Source organism: Equus caballus, chromosome 4 (genome assembly GCF_041296265.1).
Source record: "Equus caballus isolate H_3958 breed thoroughbred chromosome 4, TB-T2T, whole genome shotgun sequence".
In the NCBI taxonomy this organism is placed as follows: Eukaryota; Metazoa; Chordata; class Mammalia; order Perissodactyla; family Equidae; genus Equus; species Equus caballus.
In genome coordinates this window covers 9,837,530-9,861,568 of record NC_091687.1, presented here as the reverse complement: position 1 = coordinate 9,861,568, position 24,039 = coordinate 9,837,530, and the positions used below count along the sequence as shown (strand labels likewise).

At 40.7% G+C, this 24,039-nt stretch overlaps 1 protein-coding gene across 6 annotated transcripts in view; it reads left to right on the top strand.

Annotated features, from left to right (window-relative positions):
- Window positions 1-24,039, top strand: part of AMPH (amphiphysin) — a 227,823-nt gene that overhangs the window by 149,129 nt on the left and 54,655 nt on the right. For all 6 annotated transcript variants that reach the window (XM_014738983.3, XM_023638939.2, XM_014738984.3 and 3 more), the window contains exons 7-11: window positions 1,203-1,288; window positions 10,767-10,842; window positions 11,545-11,627; window positions 13,992-14,130; window positions 15,262-15,390. In XM_014738983.3, coding sequence (XP_014594469.2) covers window positions 1,203-1,288; window positions 10,767-10,842; window positions 11,545-11,627; window positions 13,992-14,130; window positions 15,262-15,390 — 513 coding nt within the window. The remainder of the gene's footprint in view (window positions 1-1,202; window positions 1,289-10,766; window positions 10,843-11,544; window positions 11,628-13,991; window positions 14,131-15,261; window positions 15,391-24,039) is intronic.

Here is a 24,039-nt window from a genome sequence, read left to right as displayed (position 1 = left end):
TAAGTTTGAAATTCTCTAACATAACTTATGAGTGTCTGAGGGTACATACATGTGCTAGATTTGCATAACATGCATTTTCTTTTGGAAAACCCATTTCAGTAGCTTTTACCACGTATGTCAGTCATTTACAGATGCCAACTCACTGAAAACACCTGCTGACTACTCCCTATGCCTCCAGTCTTGCCTCCTCCTATTTGCCTACACACAACTGCCTGAATGGTCTCTCTATATCACATATCTAGATATATTTCTCTACTCTGTGAGTCTTTTAATGGCTCCCATTGCCTGTAGAAAAAATTCTAAATTCCTTAGCAGGGCGTGTTCGACCTTCACAATTTGGTTCTGACTCACTTATTCATCCTTGTCAACTTTCAAGTCTTCTTTTCCCTCCTTTCCCTCTTCAATGCACACCTCTTAAGCCAGAGCCTCCGTGACCTACACATTGGTTCTGAGCAGCTGCAATAACAGCTGCCCTTCATGGGAGGCCCCACGGATGCTAGGCACCACAGTCCACACTTCCGTTATGTCATCTTCCCTTCATACTCACAACACCTCTGAGGCGGGCATCACTATGTCCATGTTTTGGATGGGATATCTGAGGTGCAGAAAGTAAAGCAATCTGACAAGTTGTCATGGTTAGTAAGCTAAAATTCCAACCCTAGGAACTTCACCTTTGCTTATTGTAGTATATTCTCCACCTCCTTTAGCAAACATTTGTTGATTCTTCAAGATTCGATTAAAGTATCACCTTCCATGTGAAACCTTCTCTTTCTTCTGCATCTTCTTCCTCAATAGCATGCTCTCTAACGGCTTGTAAGCCTATTATATAATGTAATTATTTAGACTTATCCCTAGACGGGGAATTTCTTGGGGAAGCATCCATTTCTAGTATTCTGAGCAGAGTGGTCTATGAGCGAGGCAGTTAACATATTTTTGTAGAATGAATGAAGCTGTCAGAGACTGCCAGAGCAACCATTGTAGTCAATCCAGTTGTCTTTTTTAAATAAAATTTAATAGCTCACTTTTATTGAAAAAAATCGTGTGGATTTTAACCAGATTTCTTTTCTCCCTAAAATGTTTCCAGGATGCCATAAAGCTATTCCTGTTTTATATTAAATGATGTTGCTGTGTATAGAAATGGCTTGTGTTTAGGTGATTTTTTTTTGTTTGTTTTAGTGTAAACACATGTGTGTCGTTTCTAGGCAGAAGAGGAATTTCAGAAAGCACAGAAAGTGTTTGAAGAGTTTAACGTTGACTTACAAGAAGAGTTACCATCGTTATGGTCAAGGTAAAGATGTTTCTGTGCAGGTTGTGTATGTCCCTTTTAGAAGTTCAAGAACAGTGTGTATCCTTTATCTTGTCTTCATTGCCTGTGATGCTTCAGTGCTTTCCAATGGAAGTATTCTGTAATCTATGCTTTCCAATATGGTAGCTACTTGCCACATGTGGCTGGCTGTTGAGCACCTGGATTATGGCTAGTGTGACTGAGGAACTGAATTTTAAATTTAATTTATTTTGTTTTAATTCATTTACATTTAAATGACCCCATATGGCTAGCAGCTACCGTACTGCATGGCACAATTTTAGACCTTGGTATAGTTCTCAAGTGGAGAACCAAATCTCAATTAGAGGCATAGGGAGCATTGCCCTTAACCTTGAAATTTACAAGAATTCCCTTTCAGCTCTAGGCAGAACTTCCTTTATTCCAAGAGCTTACCTTGTCTTCTGGCATCGATGCCAAGCCTCTACTTTCAGCCCTCACTTATTAAGCTGAACTTCATTCCCATTTTAGACACTAAATATTCTTCTTATTTACAGGTACTTTGCATTTCTCATGGCAGTAGGTGCAGTTTTCCTACTCAGTGGTAGAAACAAGAAGTTGTTGGGTGAAGTGGACCTTATGTCTCTCAATTGCCATCAGCACTCCCATGCTACCACCCTAAATAAACAGAATTGTGCTTACCCTAAACCTTTGCTTTAAGTAAAATCTTCCAGCCCAGCTTCCAAACTGATAGTTGCCCCTAAAACCTTCCTATATAGAAATTATAGGGCTACTTATCCTCCAGAATTATAGGCATTTTGAGGGTCTAGATTGGAGTTTGTCCATTTCTGTGTTCATCCTTAGTGCTCTCAATTTTTTGCCAATAGTAACCACTCAGTGTTTATTTTTGAACTACTGAAATATCTAGAGGAAATTTTGGCTAGTTCACTATAAAACCAGTCTTTGGGTAGTGAACATGATATAATCTACACAGAATTGGAAATATATTACCATGTATACCTGAAATTTATTTAATGTTATAAACCAAGGTTACTGCAATAAAAAAAATTTAAAAAAACCCCAGTCTGTAGGACATGCCGTCTTCAATGTCCAGCCATAACTCAAAGTTCAACATGTGTGAACTTAATTCACTGCTCAGCTGGATTTACTCATTCTTTCAACATCTGCGTTTCTGTCTTTGGTACCAGCATTGCTGGGCTCCCAGCCTCCAAGCTTTGGAGTCATTAACTACGGGAAACCAAAGGACTCTCGATTGTTAAAGGAAACAATCCTTTTCCTGTGTGTTCCTCTGATTGGTCTCCCCCTCTCTATTCTCATTGTTATCACCCTAACCCTCATCATCCTCTTGTGAATTAAAGTGGTAGTCTTGCGCTCACCTTTCCATCTTTGACCTCATCCTCTACACTTCTTCATTCATCTCTGTGACCTGCTTAGGAGCTTACTGTATATGCCCAAAGAACACCTATCCTCTCCCACAGTCAGCATTTTGAACAGCTTAAATATGTAAAACTTTTAGAGATATAGATGAGACAAATAGCTATAATTTTAAGTTATTTACGGATTTTCCTCAATTTACGAAGGGATTATGTGCTGATAAACCCATTGTAAGTTGAAAGTGTTGTAAGTCAAAAATGCATGTAATGTACCTACCCTACTGAATGTCATAGCTTAGCCTAGCCTGCCTTAAACGTGCTCAGCACACTTACATTAGCCTATGGTTGGGCCAATCATATAACACAAAGCCTATTTTATAATAAAGTGTTGAATATCTCATAATTTATGAATACTGTTCTGAAAGTGAAAAACAAAATGGTTGGATGGGTACAGAATAGTTGTCACTGTATCGGTTGTTTACCCTCCTGATGGCAGGCATGGCTGACTGGGAGCTGTGGGGGCTGCCCCTGCCCAGTGTCACGAGAGAGGATTGTACAGCATATTGCTATGCTATATCCGGGAAAAGGTCAAAATTCAAAATTCTAAGTACAGTATCTACTGAACGTGTATTCCTTTCACACTATCATAAAGTTGAAAAATCCTAAGTCAAACCATCATAAGTTATTCATTTAAAATTACAAATTCTCTGGGCCAGCTCCGTGGCCGAGTGGTTAAGTTCGCACGCTCTGATGCGGGGTCCCAGGGTTCGGATCCTGGGCGTGGACATGGCACCGCTTGTCGGGCCACGTTGAGGCGGCGTCCCACATCCCACAGCTAGAAGGACATGCGACTAAGATATACAACTGTGTACAGGGGAGTTTGGGGAGGTAAAGCAGAAAAAAAAATTACAAATTCTATGAAATTGTGTGGTTTTTAAGAAATGTTATTTTTTGCGCCCTTGTATTTCAAGATACTTGTATTGAAAATCTTTATATCCATCTTTGGTATCTGTGTCTTTGTCCTCATTAAAGATACTCATCAAGTCAGCCAGTGGTTGTCCAGAGTTTATCATCTTCCTCAACAGATATTCCATCCCAAACGCAAGTTGTCGTTTGCATATAATTAAGACAGTTATTCTTTTCACTTCTTCTGTAAGGGAATTTTTGTGATCTCAAATGAAATTACTTTCTTTATTGCTTTTTAAACTGATCTTTAAAAAGGCTTGGGTACCACAATGTTCAACACTTCCAATTATGAGATAATACTCCTGGGAAAATTGCCAAAAAGACAGTTATTATTTGCCTTAATGTGTATTGAGTATGTAAATTTTTTTTTCTAGTGCTCTTCTAGAAGAATCTAAAACTAGCATTGACTGATGTCATTCCAGGCTTATGTGCCTTCCCAAATAGTATTTAGTTATTCAAACTTGTCAGTGTCTTTTAATATGAAAGACTTCTGGGGACTTAAACACAACTGGAATATTTGAGGGGGAAATTTTGGAGAGAAACCTTTCCTCTTAGCTGGTCATACCCAGTATAAATGTTTCAGTGCTTTTTAATAGAGTCTAACTTCTCATTTCAGCGCTCAAATCTCTTTCCTCTTTGTGTCAATCAAATCCTGCCCTTTGATCAAAACCTAGCTTAGGCCTCTCTTTAAATGCAGTGTGTTCCTTGGTTAAACCCAGATTACTCAACCACCGTAATTGTGTGTGTTGTGTGTCTTTTTTTGTGTGAAAGAGAAAGAGATTGTTTATTGAATGCTTTCTATTTGCCACATATCATTTTATATACTTTACATACATAATCTCTAATTATCACTATTACACATATCCCCATTTTACACATGAGGAAGTTAAGGATCCTGTTGCTTCAACACCTTGCCTAAAATTGTGAAGTTTGTGAATCCTAAAGCGGGCATTTAAAGACACTTCTGTGGTTTTTGCTATAGATTTTGATGCATTTAGGGCCTCTCTTTATTTAAAATGAGATTGCATGTAGTCTTTCATAAATAAAATTTATTTCATAAAATTATTTTATGAATAGATATGTTTTCTTCCCAGCCATATTGCTCCACCTTGAAACTGAAATTTGTCCTTTGTATCTTCTGTGCCTCCTATGGTGAAACAAGTAATTCTAGACAAGTAGTAACAAGCATGTATTAACTGATTAATGCCTGCAGTCCTGAAGCAAACACTCATAACCATTCGATATGTTGGGTGGAGTGTTCTGTAGATGTCTGTTACATCCAGTTGGTCTGTAGTGTTCTTCAAGTCTTCCATTTCCTTATTGACCTTCTGCCTAGTTGTTGTTTTCATTATTAAAAGTGAGGTACTGAAGTCTCCAACTGTTATTGGTGAACTGTCTATATCTGTTCAATTCTGTCAGCTTTTACTTCATGTACTTTGGGGTTCTGTTGTTAGCTGTATACATGTTTATGACTGGTATATCTTCTTGATGGATCAACCATTTTATCTTTATAAAATCTTCTTCTTTGTCTCTAGTAACAAATTTGTCTATTTTGTCTGATATTCCTACAGCCATTCCAGTTCTCTTTTGATTGCTCTTTGCTTGCATGAATTTCTTTTACTTTCAACCTATTTGTGTCTTCAAATCTAAAGTGTGTCTCTTGTAGACAGCATATAGGTGGATCGTGTGTATATGTGTATGTTTTATCCATTCTGACAATCTCCGCCTTCTGATTGGCATGCTTAGTCCATTAATTTAATTACTGATAAAGTAGTTTACCATTTTGCTAATTGTTTCCAGTATGTCTTAGGTCTTTTTTGTTCTTCTGTTCTTTCATCACTGCCATATGTAGAAATTGTTTCAAATTTTGGATGTATAAAGGAGAAGAGAAATAAAGTACTACCTGGATGGGGGGATGTAGGTTCAATTTTAAAAGAGGAAATACTAGGGTATGTTTTTATGTTGTAAACGAGCTGACAATTCATAAGAGATGATAGAGAGGTATTACAAAGAAGGACAGCTCCAAAGTGGATACTGTAGCTAAATCTTCAAAATGAGTGAAGTCACCAGTCATTGAAAAGGATATTCTAGGCTGAGGTAGAGCATGCATGAAGGCATGGAGCTTGAAGAAGATGTGTGGGTTCATGGAACTTTAATTAGTTTACTGTATCTGGAGGTCAGAGTGAAAGTGTCAAGGAGGAGGGTTGCGGTGATAAAGCAGGAGAGAGCCAGTGGTCAGATTTATTTATCGTTCATTCAACAAATATCAGTTGACCACCCACTGTGTGCCAAGTACTCTTTCAGGTGCTGAAGATCCTGTACAGAAGCTTACCTTGAAGAATAGGGGAAGGCAATTATCAGGAAATAAATAGAGAATGAAACATCAGACAATAAGTTCAGTGAAGAAAATAAAACAAGATAATTTAATAGAGGGTGACATGGGGTGGGCTAACCAGTGTAGACTGGATGGTTAGCAAAGGCTTTTCTCAGAGAGATTGACAATACATGAGGAAAAGGAAGTTTTGGGAAAACTCTCCGTTTTGTATATGTTGAGTTTGAAGAATTACTAGAAAGTCCCAAAGGATATGTCTATTGGGCTAACCAGGTGTGGATCTTAAAAAGAGGTTCGGGAGTCATTATCTTACAGGTGGTAATTGATGCCATGAGAGTTAATGAGGTTAGTAGTGGAATAGGTCAGATGGCAAGATGAGGGCCAAAAACAGAACCTTTGAGAGCACCAATATTTAAGGAATGTGCAGAAGAGGAGCCTCAGAAGAACCGGACAAGAAATAATCAGAGATGTAGAAGGAGACATGGAAGAGACCTGGAAGAATATTATCTCAAAAAGCCAAGAATAGAGAGAATTTTAAAAGTGAGGGAGTGCCAAGAGTGTCATTACAATAGAGAGATCAAGTAGATGAGGACTAAAGATGCATTGCCTTCTGTGGACTTCCAGGGAGGTTCCAGTCAGGTTGGGTCACAAGCCTGCTTACAGGCATTGGAGACTCCATGGGGGAGGAGGAAGCAGAAACAGTGGATATCGTCTGTTACTTTGAAGATCTTGACTGTGATGGGCATGAGGAATCGTGGCAGTAGATATGGGGGGAGGGAAGTTTGTGTTTTGGTTGGATAGTCACATGGATGTTGAGATCTGCTGTGTTAGTGTTGGGATTTGGTGAAGGAGAGAGAGGGAAACCATGAGACATGTGCCCTTGTGGACAGTGAATGGGCTTAGGCGGGGGTGCTGGGAGGTTGATAGGTGAACCGTGAAGAGGTTGAATATGTGTGGGATAAATCTCGGAGGAGGAAGTATAAATAAGCTCAGAAGATCAGGGGAGAGCTGAAGAAAACTCTTCTGTCTCCCACTTCACCATCATGCTAAGTCAGGGATGGCAGAGGATGCTTCTTCCATTGCAGGGACCTCAAGGGGAAGCAGTGACCACCATGCCCTCTGGCCCCCACCCCACCCTGGGTCACAGGTTTCTCTTAGGGCAGTGCAGAGGGGAGAGTGTCCTGGCCTGCAAACTGTGGCTATGATAAGCTTGGCTGTCAATCCTTCCCATTGTTTCCAAGAACAAAGAAATGTCTTAATAAAGAGATTAAGTTGGTCTTGACAGTTAACCAGAAGGGGCCTGAGGATGCCTCTGAGAAGTCCTTTGGGGAAATGGTAATGTCTCAGAGTCCCTTGTTTATGAAGAACTTGTGAGATGAAACCTCCCAAGCAGATAATATCAGCATTCGGAGCCTGGTACTCTTTGTGGATGCATATGTCACTGCTGGTGACACTAGTTCTTTTCAAGCCAGGGTTGCAGTCAGAATATGCCCTCCCAGGCAGATGAGTGCCATGGTGGGTCATTCATTGGCTTGTTCGTTCATTCATTCATCCATTCATTCATTCATTCATGAAATATTTACTGCCTGCCTGCTCTGCCCAGGTGCTGTATTTGATGCTGGGCCTATAGGAGTGAAGTGGTCACAGGCAGTTCCTACTTTGAGAGCCTCTGGTTTCATGAATTGGAGAAAATCACTGTCTGATGAGTTGCATCAAAAATGCTGAGCACTTTTTTCCTAAGTTAAATACATCCTAGTTGATTTAATTTCTAAATTCTGAAAAGAAACCATAAGAGTATTAGAAAATTATAGATAATTTGTTTAGACATTCTAAATAAGGTATTTCTTTCTGGCACTGCACCAATTATTTCTCTAAGTAATAATTAACCTAAACGAGTTAACATATGCCGTATATCAGAAAACAAAACTTAAAGATGGAATATTCAAGCTTCGATATATTTAATAGAAAATCCCTTACAAATAAATAAGAAAGAGCAAGCACTAAGAAATAAGCAAAGAACATGAACAAGTGACTCACAAAGATGCTGGCTCTTGCCTTGCAAATTTACAGAGGTTTGTGTGAAGTCGCATTCAAAGTTGAGGGAATGTGCAAGCCCAGCCCGCGTGGGGGCAGTTTGGCGGGGCCGTCAAAGCTTCTGTTGTCTGTGCCTTTCACACGGCATTTACACTCAAGAAACTTACTCTGAGGAAATAGTAAGGCTGTACACAGAGTTCTCATTCATAGATCTTCATCAGGGTTTTGTGTATCATAGTGAAAAAATCAACGAAAATAAAATAATACCCGCCAATCAACTTCAACTACACCACACCCGCCCGCATCTGCGCCCATTTTCTGTTTAAGTCTGACCCATTCTTCAAGGTCTCCTAGGTTTGTCCTCTCAAGTGGATGTTTGCAGCTACTCCAGGGCCCATTGCTCCCCTCTCCTTTCAGTTCCTTTAGCTGTCTGTATCTGCTCATTTTCGATATTTAATCGTGCATGGTCTTTTGCGGTAACTGACATTCACATGCTGTTTTGAAATGTGCTCCTTTCCTACCAGTATGAATGTAGCATGTGTTCATTGATCAGCCCCTCTGGTGCTCCTCTAACTGCGTTAGTTCCTGGAGTCACCTTAGCCCACCACTAGGCATGCACCCAGAGCCTCCTAGGCCCTTTGTTGAGTAATCAAATGAGGAACAGGAATTACTGTTCTATGGGGATCCTAGAGAAGGGATCCTGGGTTGCCACTTAAAGTGCCCAGGGAGATTTCTCTGCAAACCACACAATGAGCCAAGTCCCTCTGCATAATATTGTCAGGGCTCCTGCAATCTCTTCTCTCTCCCATCCAGCTGCCGCCTTAGTTAGCTTCTTCAAATACACATCCAAGTCGTCAGCTTTCCCCTGTCTCAAACACAGCCAGGGGCTGCAAATAACCATTGCCTGCAAGTAACTGCCGTGGGTCCTGGTCTGGACGGTCCCCTGCCTCAGAGCACCGATCAGCCTCACCCGGCCCTCATCTCCCAGGCTTCTGGTCTGACACTCCTAAGTATGTACTATTTCCCAAACACACCATGTCAGGATTTTTTTATGTATATGCACACACATATACATGATTATGTATATGATTTTAAATCAATTAGAGGAAAAATTATGTGAAATCAGGTACACATGATCACAATAGGTATAGAAAATTAAGATTAACTGGGACGTGGTAGGAATTTAAGGTACAGGATAAGCCATAGAAAAAGTAAATCTTACCAGCGGGATGGATTTAGCACTCAACTGTTATTTCATCTCTCAATCTCTAAATTGGACTTCTAGCTTTTATTTTGTTAAAATTCCAAACCACCTAATTCATGAGAAAACACAGATTTTGGTAGCACTGACATAACGTTATTCATGCTTAAGCAGAATTTCCTGACAAACATTCCGTGCTTTTCTATTGCATTTTCCTCCTTTTAAATTCAAATACTGGTTCTTCATTTATTAATTGCATGACCCTGGACAGTTAATCTCTCTATGCCTCAGTTTCCCTGGATATAAATTGAGGATCGCTGCCTCAGGGGTAGTTATGAGAATTAAGTGAGGAAATGTATGAAAGTGCTTAGATGGCTGCTCTTTCTTTTGGCTTTCATGGCAATGCAGCATTCTTCCACCTCTGCTTGTTGGAATCCTACACACAGCAAGTTGCAGCTCGACTACGGGAAGACCCCTTTTTTCTATCCTTTCAGCTCACTCTTTAAATAAGATGGGTGCCTACTGTGTGCAGGCACATTCTTATTCCCTAACTATATTCTAAACTCCCTAAATATATTTTTGTTCCATATATTAGGCCTACCTAATGTTTCTGTATCTAGGTCCTTACTTGATTCTTGATTGAGATTTGGAATCTAATTAACTAATCAGATTGCTGGGGTTATTTTCGAGAATGTTATTGAAACAAGAACATGAATTAAGTCACAGCAGTAATTTACTTGGATGGATTCAGAAGGATTGAGTCAATTCAGGGTCCAAAGAACCCTCATGTAAAAACAGAGGGAGCTTATACTGGGTGCATGGGGCTGAATCCGTGTGTGATTGGTGTGCTTAGGGACATAAAAAGGAAGACTGAGGGACTCTGCTCATGTCACAGAGCACCGCCACTGATGACTTTGCTTCACAAACACATGTGAGGTGCTGTGAATGGACAGCTTATGTTTCTATTTTCTTAGTGATAGCACGTTCTCACTTTAGCTAAAGAATTGTAATTAATTTGTGGGTTTTTTAATTTCCCTCTGTTAAACAAATTTCAGAGTCCAAATATATGGTACCAAAACTGGCCCATTTATATTTTATAAGAATTAGTAATAAAAATCTGTATCCCCAAACCTTTATCTATCTATCTATCTATCTATCTATCTGTCTGTCTATCTAAAATACAATCAAATTCTTAGGGCATTGATTCCAAAAGTGTTGTCTTGGAACCAACAGCATCAGTATCACCTAGAACGTGTTAGAAATGCAAGTTCTCAGGCCCCACCTCAGACTTACTGAATCCAAAACAAACTCCAGGTGATTCTGCAGCACATTAAAGTGTGAAAACCAGTGTCTTACAGTATTGATTACATTTTAGAGGAGGTCACGCTCTATGCTCAAAAATGTTATTTTTGCTCACAGGAAAGATTGGGCATACTTTGGGTTACTTTATTTAATCTAGTGTTTTTCAAAATTATATAAGAAAACCTATTTTTAGTAGATTTCGTTGACATTAAAAACACAGTTTTGCAGACTGGCCTTTCTCCTCTCTTCTTTCCTCTTTGAATCTCCACATGGCAGACGAGTTGGATTTTATGTCAATACTTTCAAAAATGTCTCCAGCCTTGAGGCCAAGTTTCATAAGGAAATTGCGGTGGTGAGTAACGATGATTATTTTTACTTATGGAATGTAAAGTAAATGAACATTTATTCTGGCAGCAAATGAAACGGTGTAGCGTCATGCGAAGAATTCACTCTCTTGCATATTTCTTTTAAGTGTTATGACTCGTAGTAATATTTCTACAGTTTTTTGTAGTGACCACATAGTTTTTTATATCTTCTAGAGGTTTTAGTTATAAAATTTAGATATAAAAAATACTGTCATGAATCGCTGCCTGATTTTATTTCTGTTTTCAAATTCCTTTTCTCTTGTCACAGTCTTCTTTTTTTTCAGTCAGCTTTTAAAGTTGGAGTTTTAAGTGATACTTTAGGCTGAGGGAAATTTCATCTCCAGATATTCAGATCATCAGCCACTTTGTCATCCACTAATATTTTCTTAGTTGAGCTGGGTGGTTGTGTGATTTTAGTAGAGTAAATGTAAATAATGTTTTTTTTTTCTGCTGTATACTCTGGTTAATAAATATATTTTGGTTTTTCTTAGTTTATTTCTGTTCGTAGTCTTTCCGTTTTGACATGAATTTTAAGTGGGACCATATACAGAATTTAAATTATACTGGTACCATAGATACGATCATAAGATTCTTAGCTTTTCAATGAGCAATTCCTGTCTTGGGGCAATAGCCTGAATTGGCACCAGAATGACTTGCAGCTAATAGACAAGTGGCCTCTGTCCCTTTAGCTTTGCCACAAACTGTATGAAGTGATGACGAAACTGGGCGACCAGCACGCTGACAAGGCCTTCACCATTCAAGGAGCTCCCAGGTAGGCCATGTTCATCACAGCCAAGTTCATGTCCCTGCACCTTGAATGCCATGCTTGTTGCAGTGTCTGCAGTCTGTCCCAGCCTATACTGTTCTACTCATCCTATAAAAATCCAAAACCGAGGGGCCGTTCCATCTAGAGGCTGACGCCAGCCTTCGGTCTGTCCTTTAACATCTACCTTTAGCCTTCAGATTTACCCTACATGGGCTTTTGTCACTGTCACGATGGAATAGATTATCTGCCTCTCTCTGATTTCCACAGGACCTGACAGCAATGCTGTAAATTTTTAACATATAATTTCTAGTTGTGTACTTGTTACTTTCTTTGGAGAAGAAAGGAATCTCCCAAACTCAGGACCATCCGGGTGCTTATCATTGGTGCTGGCATCTGTAATGAAGCCATTTTGGGAAAGGAAAGAGGAAGCAGTGAGACCTCACAATCATCTTCCCTCCTAACTCGACCTGGGAAAATCTGTGTTGTTTTGGTTTACTACACGTTGTTATTTTGGGTATGCCTGTCAAATACACCGACGGCCCAGTGATCCATAGGTATATTGTCTGCCTTGCCAGGATTTGGCTTCACACCAGCTTTCTCCTGTGCTTTTGGAATCCCTTTTATTCCATCCCTCTCAGGCATTATGTACTCAAGGAATGCAGGCTAGTGAGCCTTGGCTGGAAGTCAGAAGACCCAGCTTTCAGGTTTATGACTGTAGTTAACTTGCTTTGCCTTCCTTGATTAAGTCCAATAACCTCTCTGGTTAAAGATCTCGTTTTTTTTAGTCAATAGAAAAAAAAAAGATGCTATTGAATAAAACAGATATTCTAGGGTAATATACAGTCCTGAAATTCTATATTTGTGATTTTAACATCAGTCAGTGTATACACTCATACGCCTGCACATATAAAAACACACACACTCCTACACAGGCACCACCATCACCATATTCAGTGTTTGGATCTCTCTGGGGACAGCTGAGTTTCTTATTCCATGCTCTTTGGGTTAGCTGTACTTGTAGTCTCTGCCACGGCTGCTATACCAAGTGAACCTTACGTATATCTTCTCTTTCTACGGGAAAGACCATTGCCTAAAAGAATACATGAAAGGGGTAGAGCTGTTGTTTCCAGTACAGTTATTTTGATATGGGGCTGGGGACAAAGAGAGAATTGTAATAACATCAAAATGACATTAGAATGTTTTAGGAATGAAGTACATGAAAAAAATTAAGGGTTGCTCCCTGATAGAAAGGTGAAAGACAAATCCATCTGAAAATTTCAATGTTGCTGAATCAGATTAAATGAAGATAAACATGGGGCCATGGCCACTTAACAAATGTTCCTTTCATTTTTTTCAACGTTCCTCCGCAAAATGAGGGGGTGAGTGAGCTCAGTGGGATCTTATTAAGATCAACTGGGGCTGAGCTCCCGACCAATCATGGAGGCCATGATTGCTGGCATGGGCCCAATCGTGTGCACATCCGTGTTCTCTCCACAGGACCCGTTCCCTCGGCCCCTTGAATATGTAGACCGTGCCATGGTGTACATGCTCGTTTATTTTGGGGTACATACCTGTTCCCTTGATTTGTAGACTTTAGAAATTCTTAGAGTGAAGGATGTGTCCCAAGTGTCCTCTTAGTCATTGCCTTTGGGCTATTCACAAGCATCTGGCCCTGTGCCAGAAACGTGGCGGGTTCTCAGGACACATTCCCAAGTCTGGTCCGTCACTTAATTTGTTTGCACATTGCCGAGTGTCTGAGTTGCATCATTGTGTTCCATAAGTTGTAGAAAGAGAAACAGTTAATGAATTGATTCCCAAATGTTGTCAGAAAGCACCCCTACAAAATCTTAGCACCATCCTAAGAATGCCTTTTTACATAAAATTGATCATTTTCAGGGTAGAATTTTTTTTTTCATAGATTATGACAGCAAGATTCTTTTGTAAATCAGAAGTGAAATGAGTTCCATTAATTCAGCGTATATTTGGAAGATTCTCGTAGAGCCTGTTTGCCATAGTGGAAAGAACAGGGGGTTTGCATTACTAAGGCCTGAATTCAGATCCTCTGAATTACTGAGTGTCTTTAGGGTTTTTAACCTCTTTGTGCCCAACTTTACTTACGTGTAAAGTGGGGACAATAACGCATGAGTGTTGTGGTGATTAGAGATAGCATATGAACGGGGTCTGGCACACAGTGTACAGTGAATGGTACCAATTATCACCATCACCATCAATAATAACCAGAATAACCTGGAAAGGGGGATAGATGACACAGCACCTGTTATGCCTCAGGATTTCTCTGGGTTGGAGGACCCCTGATAAATAAGTACTGTTCTGAGAAGGCCCCTTACTTACTCTTATGTGTGCATCTAGTGATTCTGGTCCTCTCCGCATCGCGAAGACGCCATCGCCGCCCGAGGAGCCTTCGCCCATCCCGAGCCCGACAGCAAGCCCCAATCATACACTGGCACCCGCGTCTCCTGCACCAGCAAGGCCTAGGTCACCTTCGCAGGTAGACAGAGATCAAGTATACTGGGGGAAATGGAAGAACTCGTGGTGAGACGACCCCAGCTGGGATAAACCCACGCTGCTGGGGCATAAAGAGGAGTTTCCAGGTGGAGAGTCTCTGAGGGGTGAGGCTCCAGGCACTGTGATCGTCACTAAGGACTCCCCTTAGTTTCTTAGGTGGATTTTTATATTTCCTCATACCTTCTCTGCTTGAGTGTGTTGAGACTTCTCTATGCAATCTCAGCTTCCTCAGGCTGGCATGGTCTTCTCTTCTCCCATCTCTTGCTTTTCCGAATCCTTTCCTTCAAGGCTCCGTTTAATCCTCCCTTCTCCATGAAACCCGCCTCCTGTAGCACCTTAGGTAACACTTGGGGCAAATACGGCCAAGAACAACTGTTCTGTTTATCTGTCATTTCACGTTTTTTTTTGTATCAGCCACAGTATATTGCATATGAGTAGGTGCTCACCAAAAGTGTGTGGAACAAGTGAAAGGAAGAAACAGTAAGGGCCAGAAAAGGTACATGTAGAGAAAAATTGCCACCCTTATCTTTGGGTGAAGATGAAATTTCTTTAGGAATCTTGAAGTCTGCAGTCTGGTTCAAGGTTCCGTGTGTGTGGCTGGACCTCAGGAGAGTCATAGAAGATGTATGTGATAGATTTCCAAAGTTCTTACTTTTCAGAATACTGGAGTGGACAGTGAAATGTGTGCTGCCTATAGGTGATCTCGCTGATTCCAGTGAAAAGCTTGCTTGATTTTAGTTTTAAAATTCTAATCTATTGCTGGAGTGAGATATCATTTTCAGTTTACTTCAGAGAAGGTCTTGCCTTAGTTTAGCTTTAGAGGCACAGGGACCTGACCCTGTGGCCCACTGTGTGGATAGCACTTGTGTTGGGATGAATGGAGCCTCGTAGCCTGAATACGTCTCATTGGACCCTTGCTTGTCAGTGTTCAGAGAGCCGCCCAAGTAGATTGCATTCTTTACCTGAATCAGGTAGGTTATTTCTATAGGCAGAGCTACCTTTCAATCAGTGGTCAGTCTGTCTGCCTCGCTCCCTTCACATGACATTTCTGCACCTCGTGTGCATCCTCTTAGGCTGAATTAACCACTGTTTGTTTGTCTTGAATGCTTTGTAGACAAGGAAGGGTCCTCCTGTCCCACCGCTGCCTAAAGTCACTCCGACAAAGGAACTGCAGCCAGAGAACATCATCAGTTTCTTTGAGGACAACTTTGTTCCGGAAATCAGTGTGACGACACCTTCCCAGGTGAGTGCCTGGTACACACTGGGATGTCCACGAAGGTCCCATGGTGGAGGGACTCTCTGAGGTCCCCTCTAAGGAAAGCGGCAGGCCTTAGAGGCAACAGTCTAATTTCAGTTGTCGTTTAGGTTTGCTTGGTATGTATGAAGCATTCACAAATAGGAGAGATACAGTATTTGAAAATACTCATTTTTTAAAATTCTTAACAGGAGTACATGCTTATTTTAGAAAATTGGGAAAATATTGGAAAGTGCAAAATGAAGAATTTTAATAATCACTTAAATCAGACCACTCTGACAAAGCCACTAATGGACTTGGGTTTATTTTCTTTTAGCCAGTTTTTTTCTAGGTATCTATTGATTTTGCACCACAAAATTCAGATTGTATTGTTGTGTATTCTTGACTTTTCTACTTAATTTTATTGAGCATTTTTTTCATATCATAATACTGTCTTTTCAAAAAAAATGTTTAGCCAGAGTATTCTATCAGATGGATGTACCAAACCCTGATTGTGGCCACAGGTTGCTTCCAATTTTTCTGTTACTTCGCCAGCACTATTCATTCATGTTTATGCCTTCATTATTTCTTTCATGTTGATTCCTAGTAGAGAATAGGAAAATGAAATGAAAACAGGCGCCTATTTTTAAGTCTTTTGACCTTTAGCAGAGTCTAATCCATTTATGTGATTTGGCAAATGGAAACATTAGCATTCCTCCTGCTTTCAAAGACCCCTGGGTGCGTGTGCTCCACCGACAGTACTCTCGTTGGTCTGCAGACCTGTCCCTGCTAGTGGTGTGGCTGTCCCATTGCCTCAAGAATAGTCTTGACTTCCAGGGCTGCTCCTAATGCCATAGACGCCATGTCTTTGCTTTAGGAGTGAAAGTCTTAAAGGGAAGCCATGCCAATATCACTTCCTCCCAGTGTCCTCAGGGTCAGAAATAGTTACATTTTGCAAGAGGTGTGAACATGATACTATAATTATGGAACGCATTGATAACAACACTATGTACAACATCCCAATTACAGTCACATACTGTTGATGGTAATGGAAATAATGTACTAGTAACAGGGAGCTCAGAAAATAAGAATTCAGGAGCAACGCGGTGGCAAATCGTTTATCATCCCTTTCAAGAGCATTTATCAGTAGGTACCATGCTTTAGTGATTGTTTGCCTCCTGTTGTTTGTACGAGATGCTGAATTTGATGAGCTAACTCAGGCCTGAAATGTGATTTAGCAGCTCGTTTTAGGAGGGGGAATAGCATGGTTATCAGTGCATGGACAATTATGTCTGTGGAAACACAGAGGCCACCAGGGGTAACTGTCTTAGAGCCAAATGATCTGTCCCTGCATCTGCCAGTTGCCTGGCACCAAACTTGAATGGTTCTCATTTCCAAGTCGTGCTGGCCATTTGTGTCTGCTAATAGCTCAGCTTCGTTCTCTTTTTTGCTGCATCAGTTTTCGAAGTGAGTGTGTCGGACGGTGATAATACCCTTACTCAAGTTGCTTTCACTGGGACCCTCCAAGAACACCCTCTCAATTCCATCACAAATCGAGAATGTGGTCACCTAGAAGCCTTGTGTACTTAGCTGACGACATTTCCATTTAGCATTTAAGGCAGCCGAAGTAGAGAAAATGTATCACTAGTTCTGAAATAAAGATGGGATTCTTTCTTTAAAATGTTTCTTTATTTGCAGTTTCCTAACTCATCTAAGGGTCCTTCATGGTGACGGAAAAAAAAAAAGAATGAAAGCACATTTTAAAATTACAAATACCAGAAGAGGCCCCTATGTACTTCTAGGAGCATTAACTTTTGCTGGTATTGTTGAGTGAGAGTGATGGGAAAAGTGAAGAGTTGAAGGAGAGGGAGAGGACCCACCTTTCAAAGCAGAACCATCTCCAGCTGTGGCTGCTGCAGTGACGCCATCAGCTGGTAGAGCCACCGGCCCCAGCTTGCCTTGTCTGAATGCACGACTCCAAGCCTGTTGGGAAGGGAAGGAAAAGCACCCCTCCACCAGTACCTTTTATAACTTACTGGCTGTGTGTCATGTCCGTTAGTCTGCCAGGTGATTTTGCAAAAACTGACCGCCAGAGACTTTATGGGGGTGCATTTTGGGGGTTCAACTGCATTTATGTTGTATTGTTTTAATCTGGGGAGGAGGCAGAAGGGGGTTTCTGTCATTTTTGCTGAATCTGAGAAGCAATCTAGCTCTAGCAGGTGGACCACAGTGTATGACTTGAAGCATTTGCGTTGACTCAGTGGCTGTTAGTCTCACGTCCTGATGTCAAGAGAGAGAATGAAGCAGTGATTTATATTTCAGTCTGTTTTCTCACTTATCGAGTGATGTAATCTAGCTTTCTTTACAAATTTACAGATGCTGCCTTTTCCTGAAGCGTCTTGACAGTTTCCTCTGTAGATATCAATAGAGCCATTTTGTGTTACTTTAGCCTTTTGGGTCCCAACTAGCAGAGACTCTGATTCGGCAGATCTGGGGTGGGGACCAAGAATCTGCTTTGCTAACAAGGTGATGTTGATGCCACTGCTCTTGGGACCACGTTGTGAGAACCAGTTTTAGGCCATCAGGATTTCCATGTGGTACAAATTTGTGGCCATGAACAAACTACCACAGTGAATGAACAGATTTCTTCCAGGGAAATATCTATTTGAGTCAAGTGTATGTCATGACTGACCATTTATAACTGCTCCCTTTAAAAATAGTGTGACTTAAAATGTTCCGTATTTAGGGCTGTTGGACTCACACACACATGTATGCGTATAGTAGTTTATGTGTTGATAAGATTGTCCATCAAGATATGTATTGTAAATGAATGGTTTGTCTCATCTGGACAGTAATGTTTTTGGACATGCACAGAGAAATGATGAAAAAGAATAAATAGAAATGCCAGGAGAAAATGAAATGTCAGCTGCGAGGAAACAGAATATTGAAAGCTAGACAGCTCAGATGTATCTGAAAAGGTTTCTCCCAGACACATATATTGTAATAATAGAGAGTGGTCCATCTAAATTTTATTTTAATATTTAAAAAATATTTAATGGGTCATTCTATATTTAACAGATAGGTTTATGTCCCCAGTTGGCTATTTTTATCATAAGCTTTATGGGGAGGAAAAGCATTTGTATTAATCCCACCCAGAAGCTCAAAATGTGATGATTGCAATGTTCCTCATCTCTGATGGATTTGTGTTCCTCATCACAGCGATGATTCTCTTGAGTGTGTCCTGGGATTGGAAACAGAAATCGGTCAGGCCTACAGAGCCCTCTAATGGCCCAAACCTTAAATACATCTCAGAATCTTTGGGAAATATCCTTACCTGCTTACCGGAAGATGCTTGAGTGTCAAGCTCAAAGAGCTGTATACAGAAATGGACCTGCCAAAGGATGAACCCATCCTTCTCTATTTTTCCCTCCCAGACACCTAATAGACATCCCGTGTGTATACGTGTGTGTGTTTTCCTGCATTATTCTTTTAAAACCGCATTTTCCTTCTATTCCTATAAGATGCTGGGAAAAGGGGGTCCTTGGTCATATGAGGCTGGGAGGGGCTGCATCCCCTTTTGCTTTTTCATAGTTCATGTCAGCATGTTCAAATCTCTGAGAAATTCTGCAGCAAAAGCCCTATTTGTTTAAATCAGAGTTTCCCAGACAATCTCCCCTTCCCCAAAAAGCCCTGTTCCTGGGAAATGGATGTTTGGTAAGACATTTTAAAAAGGAGGATTTAAAAGCTATTATGTCCCTGGAAACTAAATTTGTGGCATAGGAATAAGATTTTAACAGGAGAGCAAGACGAAAAAAGCCATCATTTATATACACATAGATATGTATACGTGCAAGGTTGTTTCTTTTCTCTTCCAGGAATGTTTTGAGTTGCTTTCTAGTTTCGCTTGAAGATTTAACTTTAATTCAGATGTTCATGCTTCCCTCTCACCAGGGCTTTCCTTAGGGATTGTGGCCCTGAGCAAATTTTTTTGGAGGTCTCTGTCCACCTAAACAGTTTGAGTCACTTGACATGAGCATGTTAGCAACATCTTGGTGGCAAGTCTCATGAGATTCCATAAATGAAATGCCATGCCAGCCAGAGGGGCAAACTGCTCACCAGCCACCTTGTCGGAAGCAAGCCTGGCCACCACGGTCCCAACAACCTGGTGGATGTGACCCCCAGAGTTCCTGGGGCATGTGATGGACCCTCCATATGGAGTAGGGTCGGGGAGTGCTCCAAAGAGGAGAGATGGGGCCAGGCCCAAGCAGATTGTAGTGCAGACTCGGGGTGCCCTGACCACTGGCACTGCCAGCCACAGCTGGTCCCCACAACCAGAGGAGGATTTAGAAAATTTCAAGCAAGGTGCTCAAAAGTGGAGGAGCCTCCTTTGGTGTAAGGTCTGGGGCAGCGTCTGTGCTTGCCCATCTTCCTGTCAAGTGGCAGAAGGGAGAAAAGATGGCCTGTTTGGGGATTTTTCTCATAGCGGATACCCCCAACTATTTTGCCTCAATCTTTTTCCCAACAATGATGTTGCAGTTTTTCTCTCTCTGATAGAGCTTTCCCATTTACAAATCCAGAGGGATTATCTTTTGAACACCCAAGCTTATTCCTCCAAGCCTTTCTCATGGCTTCTGTTGGGGGTGCCTGCTGTGCTGGAAGGGGAGACATCAGCACAGCCTTTAAATCCTGTGTCTGTCGGGATCCATTTAGCACCATTAACTATGCTACTTTTATATTTCTGTTTTGCAGCCAAGTACTGCATCTTACATTTTAAGTTCATGAAATCATCCTCTTTTTCCTAGCCAATCAGACTGAAATAGGTTTTCAACTTGGAAAATAAGGTCATCAAATGGCCCCTTTTTCTCTCCACAATCCTGATGAGGCCAGCCTGCAATTATGCGCATATGCGCTGCTCATTCCTGGGTATCTGTAACCTGGTTTTAAATACCACCATGGCTTTTCTTTTTAATGTAGCATCTTTCTAGACCAGCTGCTTCTTCTTTCAGTTGATATTTTTTCAAAGTAAACATGTTAATGTTCTTTTAAGATAGAAAGAATTAGTGAGGTGAAAATTGGAAGGAAGAAAAATATACAGTGCATTTCAAGCCCAAATGCAGTCAGTTTATCGCCGTGGTGGATCACCCACAGCATTGCTCCGTTCCTTGAGCAGGGATAACCAAACCGTGCAGTTCGTTTATCATATGGGATTCTGACAGTATTCTTCAATCATTGAGTTATTTGGCCTCACAACCTTCCATGGTTCTCAGCCTCTAGAGCGTCTAACAATGGCCAGACCCCTCCCAGTTTCCCCCTATTTTGTATCGTCTGTTGTACACCCTTATAGGGCATCTCGTGATTGAACCCTTTTTGAGTTTTTGTATTTTCGAATGTGGTTTGAGGTGTGGGTTAGGGAGTGGTGGTTAGCTGGCACAGAGAGGAAAGCAGGAGGAGGAAAGGAAAGAGCCAAAGGATGAGTGGGGAGTAGAGAAGGAGCTCAGGATGGGGAAGCATGCGAATGAGTGATGGCTGAGCCCCCAGCCAGAATGGGGATGGCTACTGAATGTCTATATTCCTGAGTCTGTTATATATGCAGGGTCTTGTTCAGTCCGGTTTTGCCATCGTTCCTGTGATTTGCAGGTCATTATCCCTGCTTTAGAGAGGAGCCTGTCATCTTTCTGCCCCACTGTGGTCTCCCAGGGCAGACATGGAAAGCAGAAGGCTGTAGTCCATGTGCACCAGCCTTTTAAGCACCTGAAGAATAGCAGAGACTAGACATCCAGTACATGAGCAAATCTATTTTAACTCTTTCTTCTCTCAATATTCAGGACACGTGTTCTTTAGAACTTCTTTGGGTTTTTGATGTTAGCAAAGTTTTTCAGGTTGTTACACACCAGTGATGTTATTGGTAAATACCTGGATAGTGCTAGAAGGGTCTTCTAGCCACTTGTCCGTCCACTAGTCTTAAGAGAACCTCATTGTAAGCAGAGGCCTGATCGGTCTTCCCTGCCATGTCTATTCTCATTACTGACAACTTTACACTCTTAGTCATAGTATATGTGAGGGCAATGAGCAAAACTCATGGCATGCTACGCTAAGAATAAGTTTGTAGTCTAGCAACTGGTTCCAGTAAAAAGCAAGCAAGCAAACAAACAAAAAACCTAGGAAAACAGTTCCCCAGAACGTTTAGTTTATTTTGTCAGCTCGTTATGGTATTGCAGGATTGTGTAGATGGGAGTCAGCACATGAAACCAATGTGGCAACAAGATAAAAATTGACGAGTCTAGGTCATGGGTAAATGGGCATTAATTATATTCTTTTTTAAGTTTTATATATAATAAACTTGTGCAATGAAATCTTGAAAACATCATTTTAAATGTTTGAAAGATGTCCCCTTAAGATTGCAAATATAAAACTCTTGAACCGTGTCAGTGTCCTATAGTCATTACCATTATTTGTATTGACTACAGCGTACCCATCCACAGTGGTCTTATCATAGGCTTCCAACCACAAAGTTAAATTTCCTTGGGCCACTACTTCATCATAATTACTGATAAAATGCTGTTTTACTCACTGATAAAAATTGTAAATTATTTTGTGCCCTTTCAGTAAAAGGCATTTTATTATAAGAAAAACAACTCCCAATTGCCCTTCTTCCTAAAAACTTTATTTATCCTCTCTGTCTTGAGCATCCTTATCCAAACTCCCCTGCCTCATTGGGAAGTTATGAGATAAATGTCCAGCACAATACCTGGGATATAGTAAATGTTCTCAAAATAGGTTTAATGAAAGAAAAAAATGGAAAAAACTCTTTGGAAGAAGTGATACCTGTGGCCTCCCTGTAATCTGGCTCACTGTAGTGTTGTGTTATGACTAAGAAGTCATTGGGCCAGCCCTGATGGCCTAATGGTTAAAGTTTGGTGCTATCACCACTTGGGCGGCCTAGGTTTGCTTCCTGGTCGTGGAAGCACACCACCACTCTGTCAGTTGCTGTGCTGTGGCAGCAGCTCACATGGAAGAACTAGAAGGACTTATAACTAGGATATACAACCATATGTTGGAGGGGCTTTGGGCCGGGGGGCAGGATAAATCATTATGGGGGTGTGTGTGTTTGTGTCTGTCTATCTGTGAGCAGCCTTGGGGGATGGTTCGGAGACTATAAGTGTTATTCCTGAATATTTTGTGGCTAAGCTATAAGATGAAATCTCTGTTACCAGACATGCTTATGAAAATAATACCCAGGGCTGGCCAGGTTGCGCAGTGGTTTAGTGTGCACATTCTGCTTTGGTGGCCTGGGGTTTGCCGGTTTGGATCCCGGGTGTGGACATGGCACCGCTTGGCAAGCCATCCTGTGGTAGGTGTCCCACATATAATGTAGAGGAAGATGGGCACAGATGTTAGCTCAGGGCCAGTCTTCCTCAGAAAAAAGAGGAGGATTGGCAGATGTTAGCTCAGGGCTGATCTTCCTCGAAAAAAAAATAATAATACCCAAAAGAATGCATGGTTCCTATAGAAAATTTAGTAAATTACAGAGAAACAAAAAGTAAAAAAGGAAGTATATTTCTATTTTCCAGCAAAAACTACTCTTACTAATTTAATTTATATAATGCCACATTTTCTTTCTCTCTAAATAGTGACTGAAAGGTGTATTTTTGGAAATTTGATCGTTGTATATCAGTTTTGTAATTTGTGATTTCTTTACTACAAACATAGCAGAGATATTTTCGTGTCAATTTAATCTGTATTGCATCATTTTAAATTGCAGTAGAACACTATGTTATTCTGAAGATGTGCTGTATGTAGTGTGTTTAAGCAATCTCCTATTGTTAGGATATTTTCTTCTTTTTTCTTTTGTTAATCAGCTTTATTGATGTATGATTGACATACGATAAACTGTACATATTTAAGGCATACATTTTGATAAGTTTTGACATATGTTTACACCCATGAAACCATCACCAGTGTCAAGATAAGGAAGGTATCTGTCAAAAATTTCCTTGTGTTGCTTTGTAATCCCTCCTGCTCCTCCCCACACACTGCACCATCTCCAGGCAAACACTGATCTTCTTTCTGTCACCACACATTAGTTTGCATTTCCTGGAAGTTTACTTAAATGGGATTATACAGTATGTACCCTTTTTGGTCTGGCCCCTTTTGTTCAACATAATTGTTATGGGAGTCATCCAGGTTGTAGCATGTATCTGTAGTTTTTTCCTTCTTATTGCCGAGTGGTGTCCCATTGTATGGCTCTATCACAGTTTTTCTTTTCATCTATTGATGGATATTTGAATTGTTTTCAATTTTTGGCTGTTGTACATAAAGGTGCCAGGAACATTTGTATACAAGTCTTTGTGTGTACGCACACTTCCATTTCTCTTGGGTAAATACCTAGGGGTGTATGGATCATATGGTAGGAATAAGTTTAACCTTTTAAGAAACTGCCAAACTTTTCTAAGTAGTTAGACTTATGTTTCCATCAGAATTGTATGAGTTCCAGTTCCTCCACATCTTTTCCAACGCTTAGTATGATTACTCTTTTTAATTTTGGCCATTCCAGTAGGTGTATAGTGGTATTTCATTGTGATTTTAATTTGCATTTCCCTAATGACTAATGATGTTAGTCATCTTTTCATGTAGTTGTTTAACATCCGTATGTCTTCT